Source organism: Protopterus annectens, chromosome 13.part0 (assembly GCF_019279795.1).
Source record: "Protopterus annectens isolate FY-2018-M chromosome 13.part0, PAN1.0, whole genome shotgun sequence".
NCBI classification, from domain to species: domain Eukaryota; kingdom Metazoa; phylum Chordata; order Ceratodontiformes; family Protopteridae; genus Protopterus; species Protopterus annectens.
Genome location: NC_056747.1, coordinates 1,048,435,763 through 1,048,452,616, shown reverse-complemented (window position 1 = coordinate 1,048,452,616; position 16,854 = coordinate 1,048,435,763). Strand labels below are relative to the sequence as shown.

At 36.9% G+C, this 16,854-nt stretch overlaps 1 protein-coding gene across 1 annotated transcript in view; it reads left to right on the top strand.

The window, feature by feature from the left end:
* The window catches only part of PPP1R1B (protein phosphatase 1 regulatory inhibitor subunit 1B), a 1,016,738-nt gene extending 1,000,996 nt beyond the window's left edge, over positions 1–15,742 (top strand). The window contains exon 6 of the mRNA XM_044055047.1: positions 15,563–15,742. Coding sequence (XP_043910982.1) covers positions 15,563–15,621 — 59 coding nt within the window. The 3' untranslated portion in view covers positions 15,622–15,742. The remainder of the gene's footprint in view (positions 1–15,562) is intronic.
* The last annotated feature ends 1,112 nt before the right edge of the window (positions 15,743–16,854 follow it).

Here is a 16,854-nt window from a genome sequence, read left to right as displayed (position 1 = left end):
CCTCCTTAGTTCAACACTCCATGATCTGCGCAATAAATCATAGAGTTTCACAGAGCATTTAAGGGTTTGTGTTACATTGTATAGTTTGTGGGTGGACCGAGCAGAAAGCCTGGAAATTAATAATTGCGTTGTGCTTTCGCTGCAGGACACCACATGTGTCTGTGTCTGACTGGGGCACCTTTTTTAGCTTGACAAAATAAAAACAAGACGTGTTAGGAAAGCACCACTGGTCAAATGGCACACTAGGCAGCCATCTAGGTTGACTGTGACTAAAGCTAGCTATGCTCATTATATTTCTGAGTAGAAGGGCCCATTGAGCAGCTCCATGTTAAAGCCTACCCTTAGAAACCAGAGACAGCTTTTAAGACTTCAGCCATTCTAGTTCACAATACAGAATATATAGAGAAAAGTCAACATTACTGATTAGTTGTCAAGGAGCAAGTGATTCCAACAGAAAGCTGAAATCGACATGCAACTGTAGCTGATAATTTATAAAACCGATTGCAACACTGATATTTGGATACATTGAAAGTGCAACTGAGAGATACACTGTTTATAAAAAGTAGAGGAATGTTATATGAGTAACACGGCACAAAGTGAAGGGTGAGGATTCTGATATTGAAGCATCACAAACAACTGGGAAATGCAAATAAGAAGTAATAGTTTCAGGGGTCGTATGACCAAGAGACTCTGGAAAAAAGTGTCTAGGTAGGGTGACAGACACAAATTTAGCTGCAAGAAGAAATGTTGTTTTCTATGTATGTATATATGTATGTATGTATGTATGTATGTAAGACACAGTGCAAATGATGATGAAATATTTCATTGTGACAGACAAACACTACCCATTCAAATGTCTGAACACACTAAAAAATATGGACAGAGCTGAGTGCTGTTTTTATGGGTTAATGTATAACAGGGAAAAGTCCTGATTTTTATGCATTCGAGTCTAACAAGGGCATTTGTTAGCTGTTATTGATAAATGCTTAAGATTCTAAGTTCTATAGCCAGTACTTTCCACATCATTATATGTAGTACTTCCAGCACTTCAGGGAAAATATTTTCTGTGTTTGGAATACAAGGAACGGTGAGGACTGACAATGGTCAACCTCTTTACATGCACCAGATCAATGAAATCTGATTGTCAAGGAATTGCTACACTTTGACCAAAAGGTAATGCACTTGTGGAACATTTTGTGCAAAATGTTTGCAAAGCAATAAGGACCATCAAGTCTAGAGAGATTAACTGGACACCACAGCTGAACAACATGCTAAGAGCCTATTGGGCATCTATTCATCCTACGTTTTGCATCTGCTTCAGCCAATTTACTATTTAATTAAACATTCATGAACAAAGCATTTTGCAAAATATGACTAGAAGTAATGAAAAATAACCAGAGGGAAAATAAGCTTAGAAGATATGTTAAGACAAGAAAATGACCAAGAAACATTGACTTTACAGAGGACAAACTGTTGGTGTGAAGCCAAAAACAACTTAAGTATCAGTCTTTCCTTATCTCAGAGATCTAGCTTATAAGTGAGATGAAAAAAAACAATTTCTTTGACAAATGGGAAATGTGTTATGGTCAAGTACAGTTCAAGCCAGGCTACACCCTTGTTGTTATGAAAAAACAATATGGCTGTGACTCTAGTCTTGGCAGAGAGCTAGAAAATGTCCCTCAACAGAAAGACTGCCTCTGAGGGAAACCTCTTCATCCAAAATTCCCAAGAGAGCTGCAGAAAATATTTTTATTTAAATAAATATATTTCTCATTTGTCACCTTTATGTCAAGATCTTAGTAACATTTTCATTTACTAACCATGCACTAGCAAAGTAATTGTTTGAAAAAAAATGTATTTTCATTTAACAGTTTCATTTTTCTTGGCTAGAAAGCTAGATTGTGATCTAATTTTACCATAAGTCATATCCTGAGTCTGGATAGATAGATAGATAGATAGATAGATAGATAGATAGATAGATAGATAGATAGATAGATAGATAGATAGATGGATGGATGGATGGATGGATGGATGGATAGATAGATAGATAGATAGATAGATAGATAGATAGATAGATAGATAGATAGATAGATGGATGGATGGATGGATAGACAGACAGACAGATAGATAGATAGATAGATAGATAGATAGATAGATAGATAGATAGATAGATAGATAGATAGATAGATATTGATTACATAAGACTGAGTTGTGCATATATACATGAAAGTATATTAGATCAATTTCCATTCGGTCCACTAGCAGTGCTACTGATATAAAACACTTACTGTCATTTTAAATTAATTACAGGCTTACAAATCCTACAGGCAGTGACAAGAATGTAAATACACTGTATCCCATTAACTGCTACTAGGCAGTATATTGTGAATGCTGTTGTGTTAAAATGTAATGCCCTCTGTGTTTATTTGCTAGCCTGCCAGTTCCCTGACAAGATCTGGTGTCCACTTGCTTTTAGAACTTGAAGAGATGACATGGAAGGTCACCTTGTAGCCGTAGCTAGTGAACAGCACTTTCCTAGCAAGAGATCCATTGGCCAGGCATGTGCTTGTGGCTGCTTTATTAGGTGAGACTTGCAATAAATGAAGGAGCTGGCTTTCTTTTTAAGACTGCTTTGGCAACTTCTAACTAGTGAACATGTGAACATGAGATGTCAATTCATCAGAAAAACTGGCAGTAAAATCTAAGAAGTTGGGTTTGTGAATCATGCACAAACTGAGTTACATCACTTTCATTCACTGGACAATCAGTATGTCTGGTTTCTGTGGTGAATTCAACTGCTCTTTAAATATAAATATTTAAAGGGTGTATTTAGTCTTATTGAAAATATGTTGGATGTTTGAACATTCATATTTTTTGTGTCTTCTCAACTAAGAGTGTGCCCACCTACTTAAATTTGTTCTAGCCATTCTGTTTTGTTTGTATGCAATTAAAAAGTATGCCCATTTGTTTGATACCACCAAAGGCATGCACCACACATTTCCATTACAATTGTTCTGAGTGTGAGGGAATTTGCTCTGATAAACTGAACTTATTATACATCTGAGATTTGTGCCATCTTCTATGCTTCATAAATGACAGTGTTCATATAACCAAGCCATGCCTCACTCATTTGTTTCCTTCTGGGAAGCTTCCGCTCTCAGCACCTACCACTTTGTCTAACTTATGTCTAATTCAATTGGAAAGGGCTGAACTTCTGGTTATCTAAACCCTTTACTGTGAAACACCTTGTAACCTACCACAGAGCAAAACCCTGTCCTCAGACTAATTTAAAGCACCTTTCTATCCCTACCTGCAAGTTCTGTTTCCTTTCCACTGTGTCATTACTCAGTTTCTGCTCTTGCCAGAAATGATTTTAATCCCATTATAATTAAAACTTTGTCATCTTCTTTCCACCTCCTTACTTCATTTGTCAGTATTTCCTTTTTCACTATTCCACTCTCTTTCTTTCCGTTTTAGCACTTCTTTCATCTTATTTCTTCTAAGCATACAATTACCTTTATATATGTATCATACTCTTTACTTCAATCTTATTATTTCTTCAGTAGTTAACTTGCTTCTTTTGGCTGATAAGCTTCAAGTATATACCTCCTTCTAACTGTTTCTGGCAATTTTGATAGTACTTCCTATGAAATGTTATTGAAATGCATTCAGTATCCCATCTACCCCCCTTTTCAACATTTTTTTTATTGTGCAGTTGCATTATCTGTTAGTATCTTAACATTTTGTTTAAATTCCCCTCACTGTACATTACTTAAGTTGTTTAATTTAGACCATGGTGTAGTTGTTTTTATTACTTTATCAATCAGTTCACTTTCTCTACAAGTCATATTTAATGTATTTCATTTTGAACAGTGCTCACTTATGTTTATGTATCAGAGCACTGACTACAGGTTACTATCTTCAACTATTTTAGGACCATGTCTCATCTCCAATGTAAGTATTAGTTTACTCCTTGAGACATTTGTGCCACATCCCAGAATACATCTTTAAGTAAATACATATAATCCATTGTGCTGAGCATATCTCTAAAATGTCCTAAATTGCCCATTGTTTCATCATAATATAGCCCCATACCCAGTTGCTTGAGTTTATGTAATTAAACTCCCGTATTTTTCAAATTCTGTGTTAAAGAGACCTTTGCATTTGGCTGCTGACAATTCAGCCACTCTCTTTACCATACCTAATTAGCATGCCACTTGATGGCTTCCTCTTTTGCGAGTCTGTGACAGACTGTTAGCTTGCATGTTCCATCATGTGCAGTGCATGGGTTGGTTAATATATGGCATTGGGCCTGAGAAGCTTGTTGTCTTCTATTAAGTCTGCCTAGATGGCATATTAACCAATACAGGAAGAATAATAGTCTGTTCATTGCTTGACTGCTTTGAGAGAGGTAAGAGAGAAGGTCTGTTTCTGCAGTTTGACACCGAAAGATTGAGTGGTTGTTCCAGCCTTCAGAGCCCTAAAGAATACAGAAAGATTGGGTTGGCCGGTGCATGGTGTTTTAGTTTAGTTATTTGTAAGACTGCTTGTTTGTCTGCCATAGTGGACGAAAGATGGAACTTAGACAGTGAGCAGCAGGATTTGTTATCACTGGCTTGCCTTTCCTCTTCATTGTTATACTGGACAAACAGGATATTTGTTCTCAGGAGGGCTGAGGTTTTTCTGCCAACTCTAAAAATGTATTTTCCTTTTGCCTGGTGCTGTTGACTGTTTTTTTGTTTAAGATCAAGGAGCCACTGATTCCCAGGTGAGTCATTCCTTCTTTATATTGCAGGCAGCAGTCAAATATAGAAGGTGACTTTGTAAGGCAGTAATTATTTACAAATCTTGCTGAGGAAGATGTGGGTTAAGTTAGCTGCAGTTTACTTAGTGATTTTTTTTACAAAGGTGGCTTGCTTTTTACACCTGTATAATGTTTGGAAGGTGATATTGCATTACTTCGATGTGCTTGCTCTATATATAGAACTTGCATCAGTTTATAAGATAATAATGCTTTTTATTTACAGTTTTGTTTTAAGGAAATTGTTCATTTCGAAGTATTGATTACTTGATTATTCTATCCTTTCAGTATTATTAATTTCAGCTGTCCACTCATTCTTGAATAGTATTTGTGTGTATGTATGCCTGACTGTGAGAGTATTATTGTGTGTGTGTGTGTGTGTGTGTGTGTGTGTGTGTGTGTGTGTGTGTGTGTGTGTGTGTGTGTGTGTGTGTGTGTGTGTGTGTGTTTTATAAAAAATGCTCTAAAATGATGCCCTGTCTTTGTACAATGTTATGCATGTGGGCATACACATTAATGTGTATATATGAATATGACTGTCATGGTAATTAGGTGTCCATGATTGTCCATGTGGGCATACACATTAATGTGTATATATGAATATGACTGTCATGGTAATTAGGTGTCCATGATTGTCCATGTGGGCATACACATTAATGTGTATATATGAATATGACTGTCATGTTAATTAGGTGTCCACGATTGTCCTTCCTTTGTCCCTGATTCTCTCATCTGGATGTTGAGAGTTGTGATGCTGAGACTGACTACACAATACTAAAGAGACAAACATATAACTATAAAACCACCAGAGACTAGATTATCTAAATAAAATCCAGTGCCAAACTGAAAAGAACAATGCGAAAAAGATCTTCATCTTTTTCAGAATTACTTTATGTTTACCACAAGCATTGTTTATACTTCCATGCATTTTATGAATTACTCAGATGCAGACATATGTAAATCAAACCGAGGAATATCTTTAGCAGATCAGTAAATCCTTTTGTGGAATATAAGCAGGCTTAAAGGAAACACAGTGCTTACTTTGGGAAAAGCAGTGATACTAAGATAAGATTAATAGTAGATCAGATACCCTATCCATCTTCTTTTTGGTAGTAACCATGTCCCACCATTACCACTGTAATATAATATTCAGATTACACCTGAGGTCTTAGAAAAAAGTTAGAAATGTTCATCTGCAATAGTCAGGATACAAGTAAAAGAGACAATATGATGATCCCTACCGTCACCGCCCCTCCCATAATCCATTTTCATGTGTAGGGTAATCGATAATAAATTAAAGTGATTTTATATTCTTCATGAAATACACTTCACTCTAAAACAACATAATAAAGTAATCATGGTGTAATGAATGAGTTCTGCCTTTGCTTAACAGCTGCAGCAAGAAGAATCAGTGATGTCTATCATTTGCAAACTTAGACAAGAAACATTTACTACATTTTTTCACATAAACACTTTTAATACAAAAGTATTGACTATGAGTCCATGAAAAAAGCTTTCCTGATTCACAGAGCCCTGGCAACCTCAACCCAAAACCCACAGGCTAAGTACACACGTACCCATAACTCACATACTCAAGACTTTGAAGTTTACAAGCAGATGAATGAAAAAACAGTTTTTGCTGTGGGAGCTGTCCTCATATACAACCTTTGTTTTTGTTATTCTCACTCTGTGATTGCCTCACCTCAAAGGAAGAGTAATCAGCAGCCGACCGTGAAAAGCTGTCTTGTTTCACAAGGAAGACACAGCTCCAGGTAACATGAACAGTACCCTACATAAGCAAAAACTTCATTCCTATATAAAGTAAGCAAAAATTAAATAACTAAAAAAATGAACAGTGAATACTTCAAACCTGCAGGTTCCAACAACTGTGATGTAGGCAGTTTTGTACTCTGAAACAGAATGTAAGTGCGTACAAAATCGTAACACTACGGAGATTTTCATTATTCCCTTTATACCTCTGCAAATCTGCGTTTTGGCTACTGACAACAGGGGCATTCGTTTTTTATGATACTAGTTGTTTAGAATTGTACTCCTCAGCAAACCAAATCCACTACTCAGGTGTAATCATATTAATTATAGGTGCCTTTTGCAATTCTGAGGACTACCTGTGATCCTCAGATTGTTGAAATACTAGTAGCAAATGTAGAAGAATATATACAAGGTCCAAGTTACTGGTATCTTGGAGTTTTCCTCCTATTTCAAGTTTCAGCAATATATATAGTTATCACAGGTGAGACTGGAAGATGACTCCCAGATCTGGGCTGAAACAAGAATATTTTATAAGACTGAGTTTGTGATTCACTGTTTACATCATTTCCATTTGAAATTTAATGGCAATGGCATATAAGCTTAGTCTCATCTAAGTGTCACTCTGTCTTCAGAAGGTGCAAAGATTTTTAAAATTTTCAGCAAACTTCACTGATCACTGCCATAAATGATTGTTGGAGTAGCTAACGCCTCAAAATTTGAATTCCTTAAAGTGCTGTAAATAGCCATGGCCACTGCCTTGGAGGGGCTGAGCATCAAGTGATTCTAGTCCATTCATTTTTTAGATGTATTCCAGGTCCTTATCAAGGCAATCCACGGCAGACATTTTGTGATGAGGAAAGGAGCTGTAGAGTTGTATACTGCATAGTGGTCTAATTGTTATCCTATATAATAAACAACCCTTCTCCATAAACTAGCTATTAAATGCAAACTTAGAGACTGAGTGGTTGCTATTAAGGTTTTCTGTTTCCAGAGAAGACCTTTTAAGGCAGAAGTTAAACCTTTTGGACAAGAGTCCAATCTGCAGGTGACAAATCACAGTCTGGAAACTAAGGAGATGGACTGAGAGTAATCTGAGATGGACTCCCCACTACAGATAACATAATCTCCCCAAGTTTATAACTGAGGAAAAACTGTTCCAGAGGATGCTAGCTTGGTTCCAAAGAACTTAATGTCTGACTCATATTCATCAGAAGAAAGGACTCTGTGGGTGAAAAAGTAGATCAGAATACTCTTCCAGTCAACCTCTTGAAGAAGTACAGTTGATTAGATCAGTGCAGCAGACAGCTTACTAGACTATGTTGTTTCTTTTTCATAGAAGTCTGCTGGACAAGTAAGATAAAATTAACCAAACTCATGCTTCTCTGGAAAGAGCGTCTGCCTTTGTTTTTTAGGTCATGGAGAACTAAAACAGAAAAACAGGCCATAATGATGTTCAAGGATTTGTTCCTTAAGGGAACCAACATAAAAATGTGAACAAACATTACAGATTGCCAGGTATACTAAGTTAACACTCTATATAAGTGTGTGTGGGGGGGGGTATATCTCTTCTTAGTCACTGGTTGAATAAAACATTTTTTCAGTAGCTATAACTTCATAGGCTCTACATGATCGACATGGAGAAGTTCCTACCACTCAAATCTTAAAAGTTGTGTCTTCTAGAACCATAACAAAGCCATCTTTTAAGGGATAGAGTGTTCTTAAAAGAGAAACTCAGCTTCTCACCCACTGTATGCCTAATATTCTCATCTGTTGAAAGAATAGGCCAATTCCTTTTGACAATTTTACAAACTGAGCTAATATCGCTTGAGTATGTTAGCGTTACCCTAGTAGCATTCTGTCCATCCAATGACCTTCCCAGGGATTCATCCTTATCCTCCCCTCTGCATAAAAATAGGGATTCCCCTTCCCTTTTATCAATTCATGAATTTCATTAAAAGGTTCAGCCATCTCACGTGGCCAGTACCCTCTATCTACAAAATTCCTCCTTAGATCGGAAAATGCACACTCAAAATGTTCACCGCTGGTATGTAGCCTGGATACCCTTATAACCTGGCCTTTCATAGGATCATAGAATCATAGGAGGTTACTGTGTTAATGGCCCTGGTGCCCTTACAAGCCTAGCCAAGAGTTTATCCCCAAAAAAGAAACCTCAGTCAGGACCTGTCACCCCTGCACAACACATTTATGTAGATATGTCCAGGATGCATACTAGTGCAGTGTAACATGCAATTTCTCCAACAAGATTTCCTATGCATACCCGTGTCAATATGGTCATCAATATCTATTTGCAAATGGATATCTAAGAAATCGGCACGACACGAAGAAGAAGTCATGGTGAATCTAAGGAATGCAATGCTGTTATTCAAATACAGAATAAAAGTATGAAGAACATTCAGTGGACCATCCCACAGCAAAAATATATCATCCACAAACCTTTTGTAATATTTATGATGCCTGGAGAAATCATTATCACCCAGTACATGCACACCTTCCCAATATGTCATGAGTATATTTGCATAGCTATTTCAACAGACTGTGTGCATTGCTACTCCTAGTTTCTGCAAATAAAAATGTTCATCACAGATAAATACATTATTGCTGAGTATCTGGTCCAATAACATACATATCAAGCAAATCTGTTCATTAGAGTTTTCATGAAAGCGAGTCAAAAAAAAGTCTAATAGCATCTATTCCAAAGTCATTCGATATAACAGTAAATAATGTCTGTACATCAAAGGTAACCATATAAGAATGTGCAATGTGTTTGATTGATTAATTGCTGTGTTTTATTGAATTGTTTTGTTTTTTGATGATTGACTTTAGTACTTAAAGGATCTTGTTTTTAACTTATTTTATGGTCTGATGAAGTGCCTCAGTGCATAAAAGTGCTAACCTATTAAATGTTATGGCTCTACAACCCTGTTGGTCAGTCTTTTTTTTTTTTTTTTATCATTCAGCGTTCTCTTCACATGACAAAACAAGCCTTTAGTCATAACTTGGGGTTTTGTGCACATAACAAAAGAAGTTGTTAGTTATCACTCAAGGTTTTGTGCACATGACAAAACCATTAGTCATCACTCGGGGTTCTGCGCACATGACAAAACAAGCCTTTAGTCATCATTCAGGGGTCTGCACACATGATGAAATAAGCCATTAGTCATCACTTGGGATTCTGCACACATGAAAAAAAAAATTCATTATTCATTGCTCAGGGTTCTGCACATGACAAAACAAGCCAATAGTCATCACACAGGGTTCTGCACGTGACAAACAAGCCATTAGTAATTACATGGGGTTCTGCACATGACAAAACAAGCCATTAGTCATCACACAGGGTTCTGCACATGACAAAACAAGCCATTAGTCATCGCACAGAGCTCTGCACATGACAAAACAAGCCATTAGTCATTACACAGGGTTCTGAACATGACAAACCAAGCCATTAGTCATCACACAGGGTTCTGCACGTGACAAACAAGCCATTAGTAATTACATGGGGTTCTGCACATGACAAAACAAGCCATTAGTCATCACACAGGGTTCTGCACATGACAAAACAAGCCATTAGTCATTACACAGGGTTCTGAACATGACAAAACAAGCCATTAGGCATCACACAGGGTTTTGCACATGACAAAACAAGCCATTAGTCATCACACAGGGTTCTGCACATATGACACAAATTCTGAATTCTTCTTACCATAAAAGATGAGAGTGGGAAGAGGAGAGGCAGAGTGACAAAAGCAGAGTTGCATGCACAGAAGGTCTCATGCTTTGAGGCTTCAGGTGCAAGTCTGCTGGATCCCATCCCACTCATATTTGTATGGTCTCCATGCAGTCCTCATAGGTAGTAAAATTCACCAAAGTTCTTGAGAGAAGGAACGTTATAATTGGACACCATCAGCATTACAGTGGTATTGAATACTTCTCCCCCTTATGGTGTCTCTTAAAGGTAGCATATATACAGTGAAAGCAGACATGGAAGACTCAAGCCATACAGCACTCCAGAAGAGTGAGTAGTGAGTGGAAGAGTTGTTGTGAGCAGCAGTAACCACTGTACTCCGGTACTGTGCATGTAAGACCATAACAGGTGCTCAGCTGGGGGGGTCAAAATATTATGAAACATAATGCCAAATGCTGCACAGAGATAAAACTTGGATCAAATGTAACAACTGATCCTTCTCCATCAAAAATATAATTTGCCATTTTTATGACAGCATTCACAGTGTTGAGGCAGTATCTAATATGTGAATGATATGCATCATGGAGATCATGGGATGTTTGTTTTTGGTGAAGCAATATGTACACCATTTTCTCAATAACCATACTTATAAATGGAACGTTAGAGACTCCTATCCAAGGCTTCAGGATAGCAGATTCCATCTACAGGTCGAGGTGGAAATTTTGACACCCAAGGTACATCTTAAAGGACAGAATAACTCTTGGCCACTTGCTGTTTCTCCTTTTTTGTGGCACCATGCCCAGCCTATTCAGCACAGTACAGGTCAGATCAGAGAATGCATAGAAAAAAATCCCCACCTGCTACCCACACTATGACTGTAAGCAATGTCTAGATGACATCCTAGTGAGACAGATACTAGTCATAGCCAAAGCAAATGAGGAAAGGGCAACAAAGATTTATCATGTGTAGAACAGCATTACAAAATAACCCTAAATGTGCAAAAATAAAAAAATGAAACCAGTTGAAAATCATGATATACTGTTGCAAAGTATTATTGTTGAAAATATTATAATAACATATAAACACACAAAACCATAGAAACAAGGTGCCTAGTCAACTATCAAAAGATCACATTAATTTGATTCAAAACATTTTAAAAATTAAAAACAAGGCACTCTATTAAAAAATAAATGTAAGCAGTCATAATGTTACAGGTTATGATGTTATGAAGTAGTGCCGTCTGTGCCAGGGAGAGTAGGGCAGTACATGTGTACATATGCCAGGATAGCTAGCTGGAGTTTTGTAAAGGATTTTATGTTATTTGACTATCACACTGATTTGTACAGATGTTTGAGTTAAAAATATATTTGTAAAGTTACTTGTGTTAAAAATGCATCAACAGTAGGTCCTGCCGGATAGAAAGAATGTAGGAATGTATACTAGGTTGTATTGTTGTAACTGCTCAAATGTGCATATTTATCAGAGAACCCTAAAAGGGTGGAAAGTTTGAAAATGTGTTATAGCTTTCAGATGCTGCCACAGATCTTAGCAAAGCTCTGTGTGTGTATTATACCAGAGTCATGGGACCAGAGGTGATGTCATCCTCTAACCAGCATCTGATTTTTTGGAACCCTAGCAGCAGCACTTTAGAATCTGACAGGAAAGATTTCTGACAAGATATATATCTCACACATCCATGCAGACAAAGACAGACATCATCTGGCTTTTGCTGTAGTAAGACACTCAGCAAACATCAGCTTGCCTTGTTTTAGTAAGTAGTCAAAGAACAGTATTTTTTTAGTTAGTCAGGGATATTTAGTGAGAATAGTTTAGCATTGTTTTCTGCATCTGTGAGAAACTATCCAGCTGTATTTTTTATATCTCTGTGATTGAAATTCTGTTGTTTATAGTGTTCTCCTGTTTTCTGTTTTATTATTTATGATTAAATATTTTAATACCTTTTATTGTGGCTGGTCCTTTAGAGAATACTTTTAACATCTTGAGAGTACTTATGCTTGTTTTAGTGACACTGTGGCCACTCCTGAAATCCTTGCTGCTTTGGTCACACTTTACCATTTATATTATTTTTACATAGTATAATTTGATATCCTTTGTAAGAGCCTTAGGGTAGCTGACTGGTGGCAGCATGATTACCTCAGAGGCTGGCCAGAAGGGGGCACAGCTAGTAAATGTATGTCAACATTTCCCATGTGTGTATGTGTGTGTGCAAAACTCAAATATCAAAGTGTGTGTCAGCTATTGGTAAGAGGGACACAGAGCTCCAAAGTAGTCAGTGTAAGTTTTCTGTTGGTCTGGAGTGTGAAAGAAAGTCCAGCCCCAGTTATGGAATGTAAGGGAAATGGTGCTCGGTGCAGGGAGCTGCATCTGAAAATTCTGTGGGAATCCATCTTTGCTCTTAGTGATTGTCCCTTACCAGAGTCAGTGGTAAGGACTGAGTCTCCTTGGTTGCTAGTCCAGAGTAGGGACCCATCACACAGATAGTACAATTTTTCACTATTTTTGGCACATATCAGTTTTGATTCAATTCATAATAAAGGTGCCAGAGAACAAACTACAGAGGCCAAATATGAAAAGCCAGTTAATGAATGGAAACTTGGAGTAATAATCAGTAAAGAAATGTTATATCCAACAACTTCCCAAACACATGTTCCATAAATATCTTTTTATCACCAAAAAGACAGTCACTGTAAGTGTGAGAGCTGAGCAATTCCTGGCAAACCAAGATTTTTGGAGAATGGTAGGAGTGGAAGTATACAATTTCTTTTCAATGACAAACTGAAACCATTGTGCAACCTCAAGACACACTTTCATTAATTAGTTAATTCATGTACATGCAGTCTCCAGAAAGTGAATGTGCCCTAGTGCAACAGTTGATGGTTAACTGCCTTCATGGTTAACTGCCTTCACCTCTCTGCCTGTAGCACCTACCACTTATTCCACCTTTAGGTGAATGCCTCCTACTTACAGCATCCATCCCCATTTGTGTTAATCCATTCTGTATGTCCACTCTGCATTATGTGAGAAGTAGTTCCTCATGTCAAAACTTAAAACTTGACCCTTGTGTCAGCATATTGTGGTCCTGCCTTTTCAGGGCCAGTCATTCACAATGTCCACTCAAGAGTCTGTGGACTTATATAATTTCCCTTCCATCCCTTACTGACTCTGGGGGGCAAGGTCTTAGCTGTTCCATTTTCTCACCAGGGAATAATGTCCTAACAATTTAATTCTCATACCATATACATTCACATTTGTCCCTTGGAAACATTTTGTAAATGAAAGATTCACTCTTCTACCTATCCCGCTGCAAATCCAGCACCACCTTCCTACATGTTATTGCCTACACTGCAGCCTAACACAGTACTAGTATTTTTAAATATTTCATTATAGTAAATTGTGCACTGAAGGAAGGTTGTACAGGTGAATTTTAATTGATTAAAATAAGCAGTTTAATTACATTTCTAGTTCCCAGGATGTTCTCTTTGCTTACTGCCTTGTGCTGTAGTTTAGCATTATGAAAGCCAGCATTACAAACCACAATTTTCTACTATTCCATTTTTTACTCATTTTATATTTCTCATTTATCCTTTCTCATCTTTCTTGCAGAGTACTTCCTGTAACAGCTGTTCCCTTCCTTCATTCTTTTCTCTCTCCCTCTCTCTCCCCCCCCCCTTCTTTCCTCTTGCATCCTTCCTTCCACATTGTTAACCAAACCATTTGTGTTTTATCTCAACAGTAAATAGGTTAAATAGGTTATATTATATAAAGGGAAATATGGCTTGTAACCAGCTACATGTTTTCATTAGTTTTTCTAATCTATGACTCTAGCAATGCAAGAAAAAACAAATATTTCTATAATGCAATATAATATAATATAATAATACACTGCCGTTCATTCAGGTGATAATATGATATTAGATCAGTAAATTAAGATTTTTTTTTATTACAGCATACAGTCTGTAATAAAGGTCAGCATTATTAATTTATATGAGCCGTACACAATAACAATAGAAAACTGCAATATCATAGATTGAAAATGACTTAACAGTTACTGTAAATTTCAGATTTCTGTCTGTAAACTAATTTATCAGTTAAGACATCAACATAGGCCTAGTCTAATCAATTTTAGTGGTCGCAGATGTGCTGTTTGTGGTCAGAAATCATTCAACTGTAGAGAGTAGGGACATGCATGTAAGCAATTTTGTGCTACAGAGCACCTTCATGACTCCATCTAGCACAGACTGGGCTGCTGGCCAAGGATTTGCAATGTCGGGGAACATAACACTGTTGTGACCTGAATCCCCAGCAGAGATCACCATTGTGTGTGGGATATCGTGGACTTTAATTAAACCTTCCCCTACTAATCTGACCAAACACACATTTAGAAACACTGCAATATCCCAATAAGACTGCAGTTCTTAAACGGGGAAAAACTTTCAGTAGACAGCAGGATTCTCTTTGTGTGTTACTTGCATGCACATTTCTCATCATTGTTTAGACAATTTCCTCCAGGCTAAGTTGTGCAGTCCAGTACATATGAGCTGTGGTAGTCCTTCTCCAGATGCAGACCAGTTTAATCAGACCTTTTGGATATGATAGTATATTCCTAGCTCCATCACACATGAAATTCAGTCTGTCACATTGCAAAAACTCAGCTCTTTGCCACTCAGTGGGCAATACTGTGAAAAGCTTACATCAGCAACCTACTAAACTGACTCCTTTCAGTAAAACATCTCTGAACATGCTAATGCAAACATGGTCATGAAATACTAAATTATATATTGGCACAAGCCCTTCGTACATCCTCCCTGGCACACTCTCTCACACACACACCACACACACACACACACACACACACATGCGTGCACGGACGCACACTGCTAACATATATATTTATCTGTGACAGTGACACAATTCAGAAAAGGAAATAAACGTCCTCAATGTGACAATACCACAATTGACAGAAATTTCATTACCAAACCGGAGAGGAGTGTAACAATTTTTTTTTTATTGTGTTGCAGATTCACTTAAAGTAGTTTATCTTTAACAACATAGTACACAAAGTTTCACATTCCTGATATCCCACTGTATTCCTGAATTGTAATTCTAAATGTGACCACTTTAAAGGATACAATCCCACATTCCCTTTCACATTAGACTTGTTAAGTACTGTCAATAGCTAACAATTTCAGACTGCATTTTGTGGTATGGCCAGTGTTTGTTTCATTCTGACTGCAAAGTCTGTAACGTGTTTTCCTTCTTTTTTTCAGATGACGAATTCAAGAAGACAGGTACTCAAAAGCATCAGGAGGAAGATGAAGAAAAATGAATTCCCTATTTGTAAAATAGCACAGACTGTATAAATAACTAGCAGTAACCAATATCAAAGGGCAATCTTTGTCTTAACAGTAGCTTATGATACAAAATAAATACCCTGCACTGAAACAGTCTTTTTATTGTTATGTGAATTATATTTCTAAGTAAAAAATGCATTTATTATTATTATTATTATTACTAACTTCAATCTAATAATAATATTAATTATGATAACAGTTGTACAAATAACTGTGTGCTAATGTTGGCTGTAGAAAAGCAAAAGCCTACTGATTTCTATTTGATAATGTTTGTAAACTTTTTAAATGATATTGATAGTAATAACAAAGGCAAAACTGTTGGACTGTAGAACACAGGCTTTTCATAATTATTTTTTTTCTCGTGGCACCATACTCTTTCTGAACAGTGTAAATCCTATGGCACTATCTAATACTGCAGGAATACTGAAGAATCATTCTGGCATGGAGTTTTCCTTAAGATATAACAAGTATTATTTTCCAAAATACATTGTGTAAGTAGTTCATAAACAAAAATGTCAGGGATGTGATCGTCAGTCATTATCTGCTTTAAAATTAAATTCCATAAAAAAGGGAACTTTTTTTCACAGAAATATCTGAAATTGCTTACTTCATCTTATGCTTTCCTTAATTGCTTACTCTAGAGCAGTTTTAATTGTATTATCTTTGTTTCTTTCTGTGAGGTCAGTTTCTATTTATATGTCACTACAGCATGACTTTATTTATGTTGGTATAACATTTTGGTATGTAGCATGCAAGAGGGTAAGAAATAATAGTCAACTATTAAGTATTAAGTAAGAGTTATTTTTAACATCCACCTCCTCTAAATGATTCCTTTGTTTTTCAGTCATGTTTATTGGCTGAATTACATTATCACCATTACTTCAAAGAGGAAGTATTTGCAGACAGGAAGATAAGCAACTGACTTCTTAGCTTCTCCTTGGCCAACTACAAAAAGTTTTATATATGCATACTGGCTAGTGTGTGTTGTTTTTCATGACACATACACATAAACACACACACACACACACACACACACACACAAAGACACATGTACACACACACACACACACACACACACACACACACACACACACACACACACACACACACACACACACACACACGCACACACACACACACACACACACACACACACACACACACAGACACACACACACTCACACACACACACACACACACACACACAC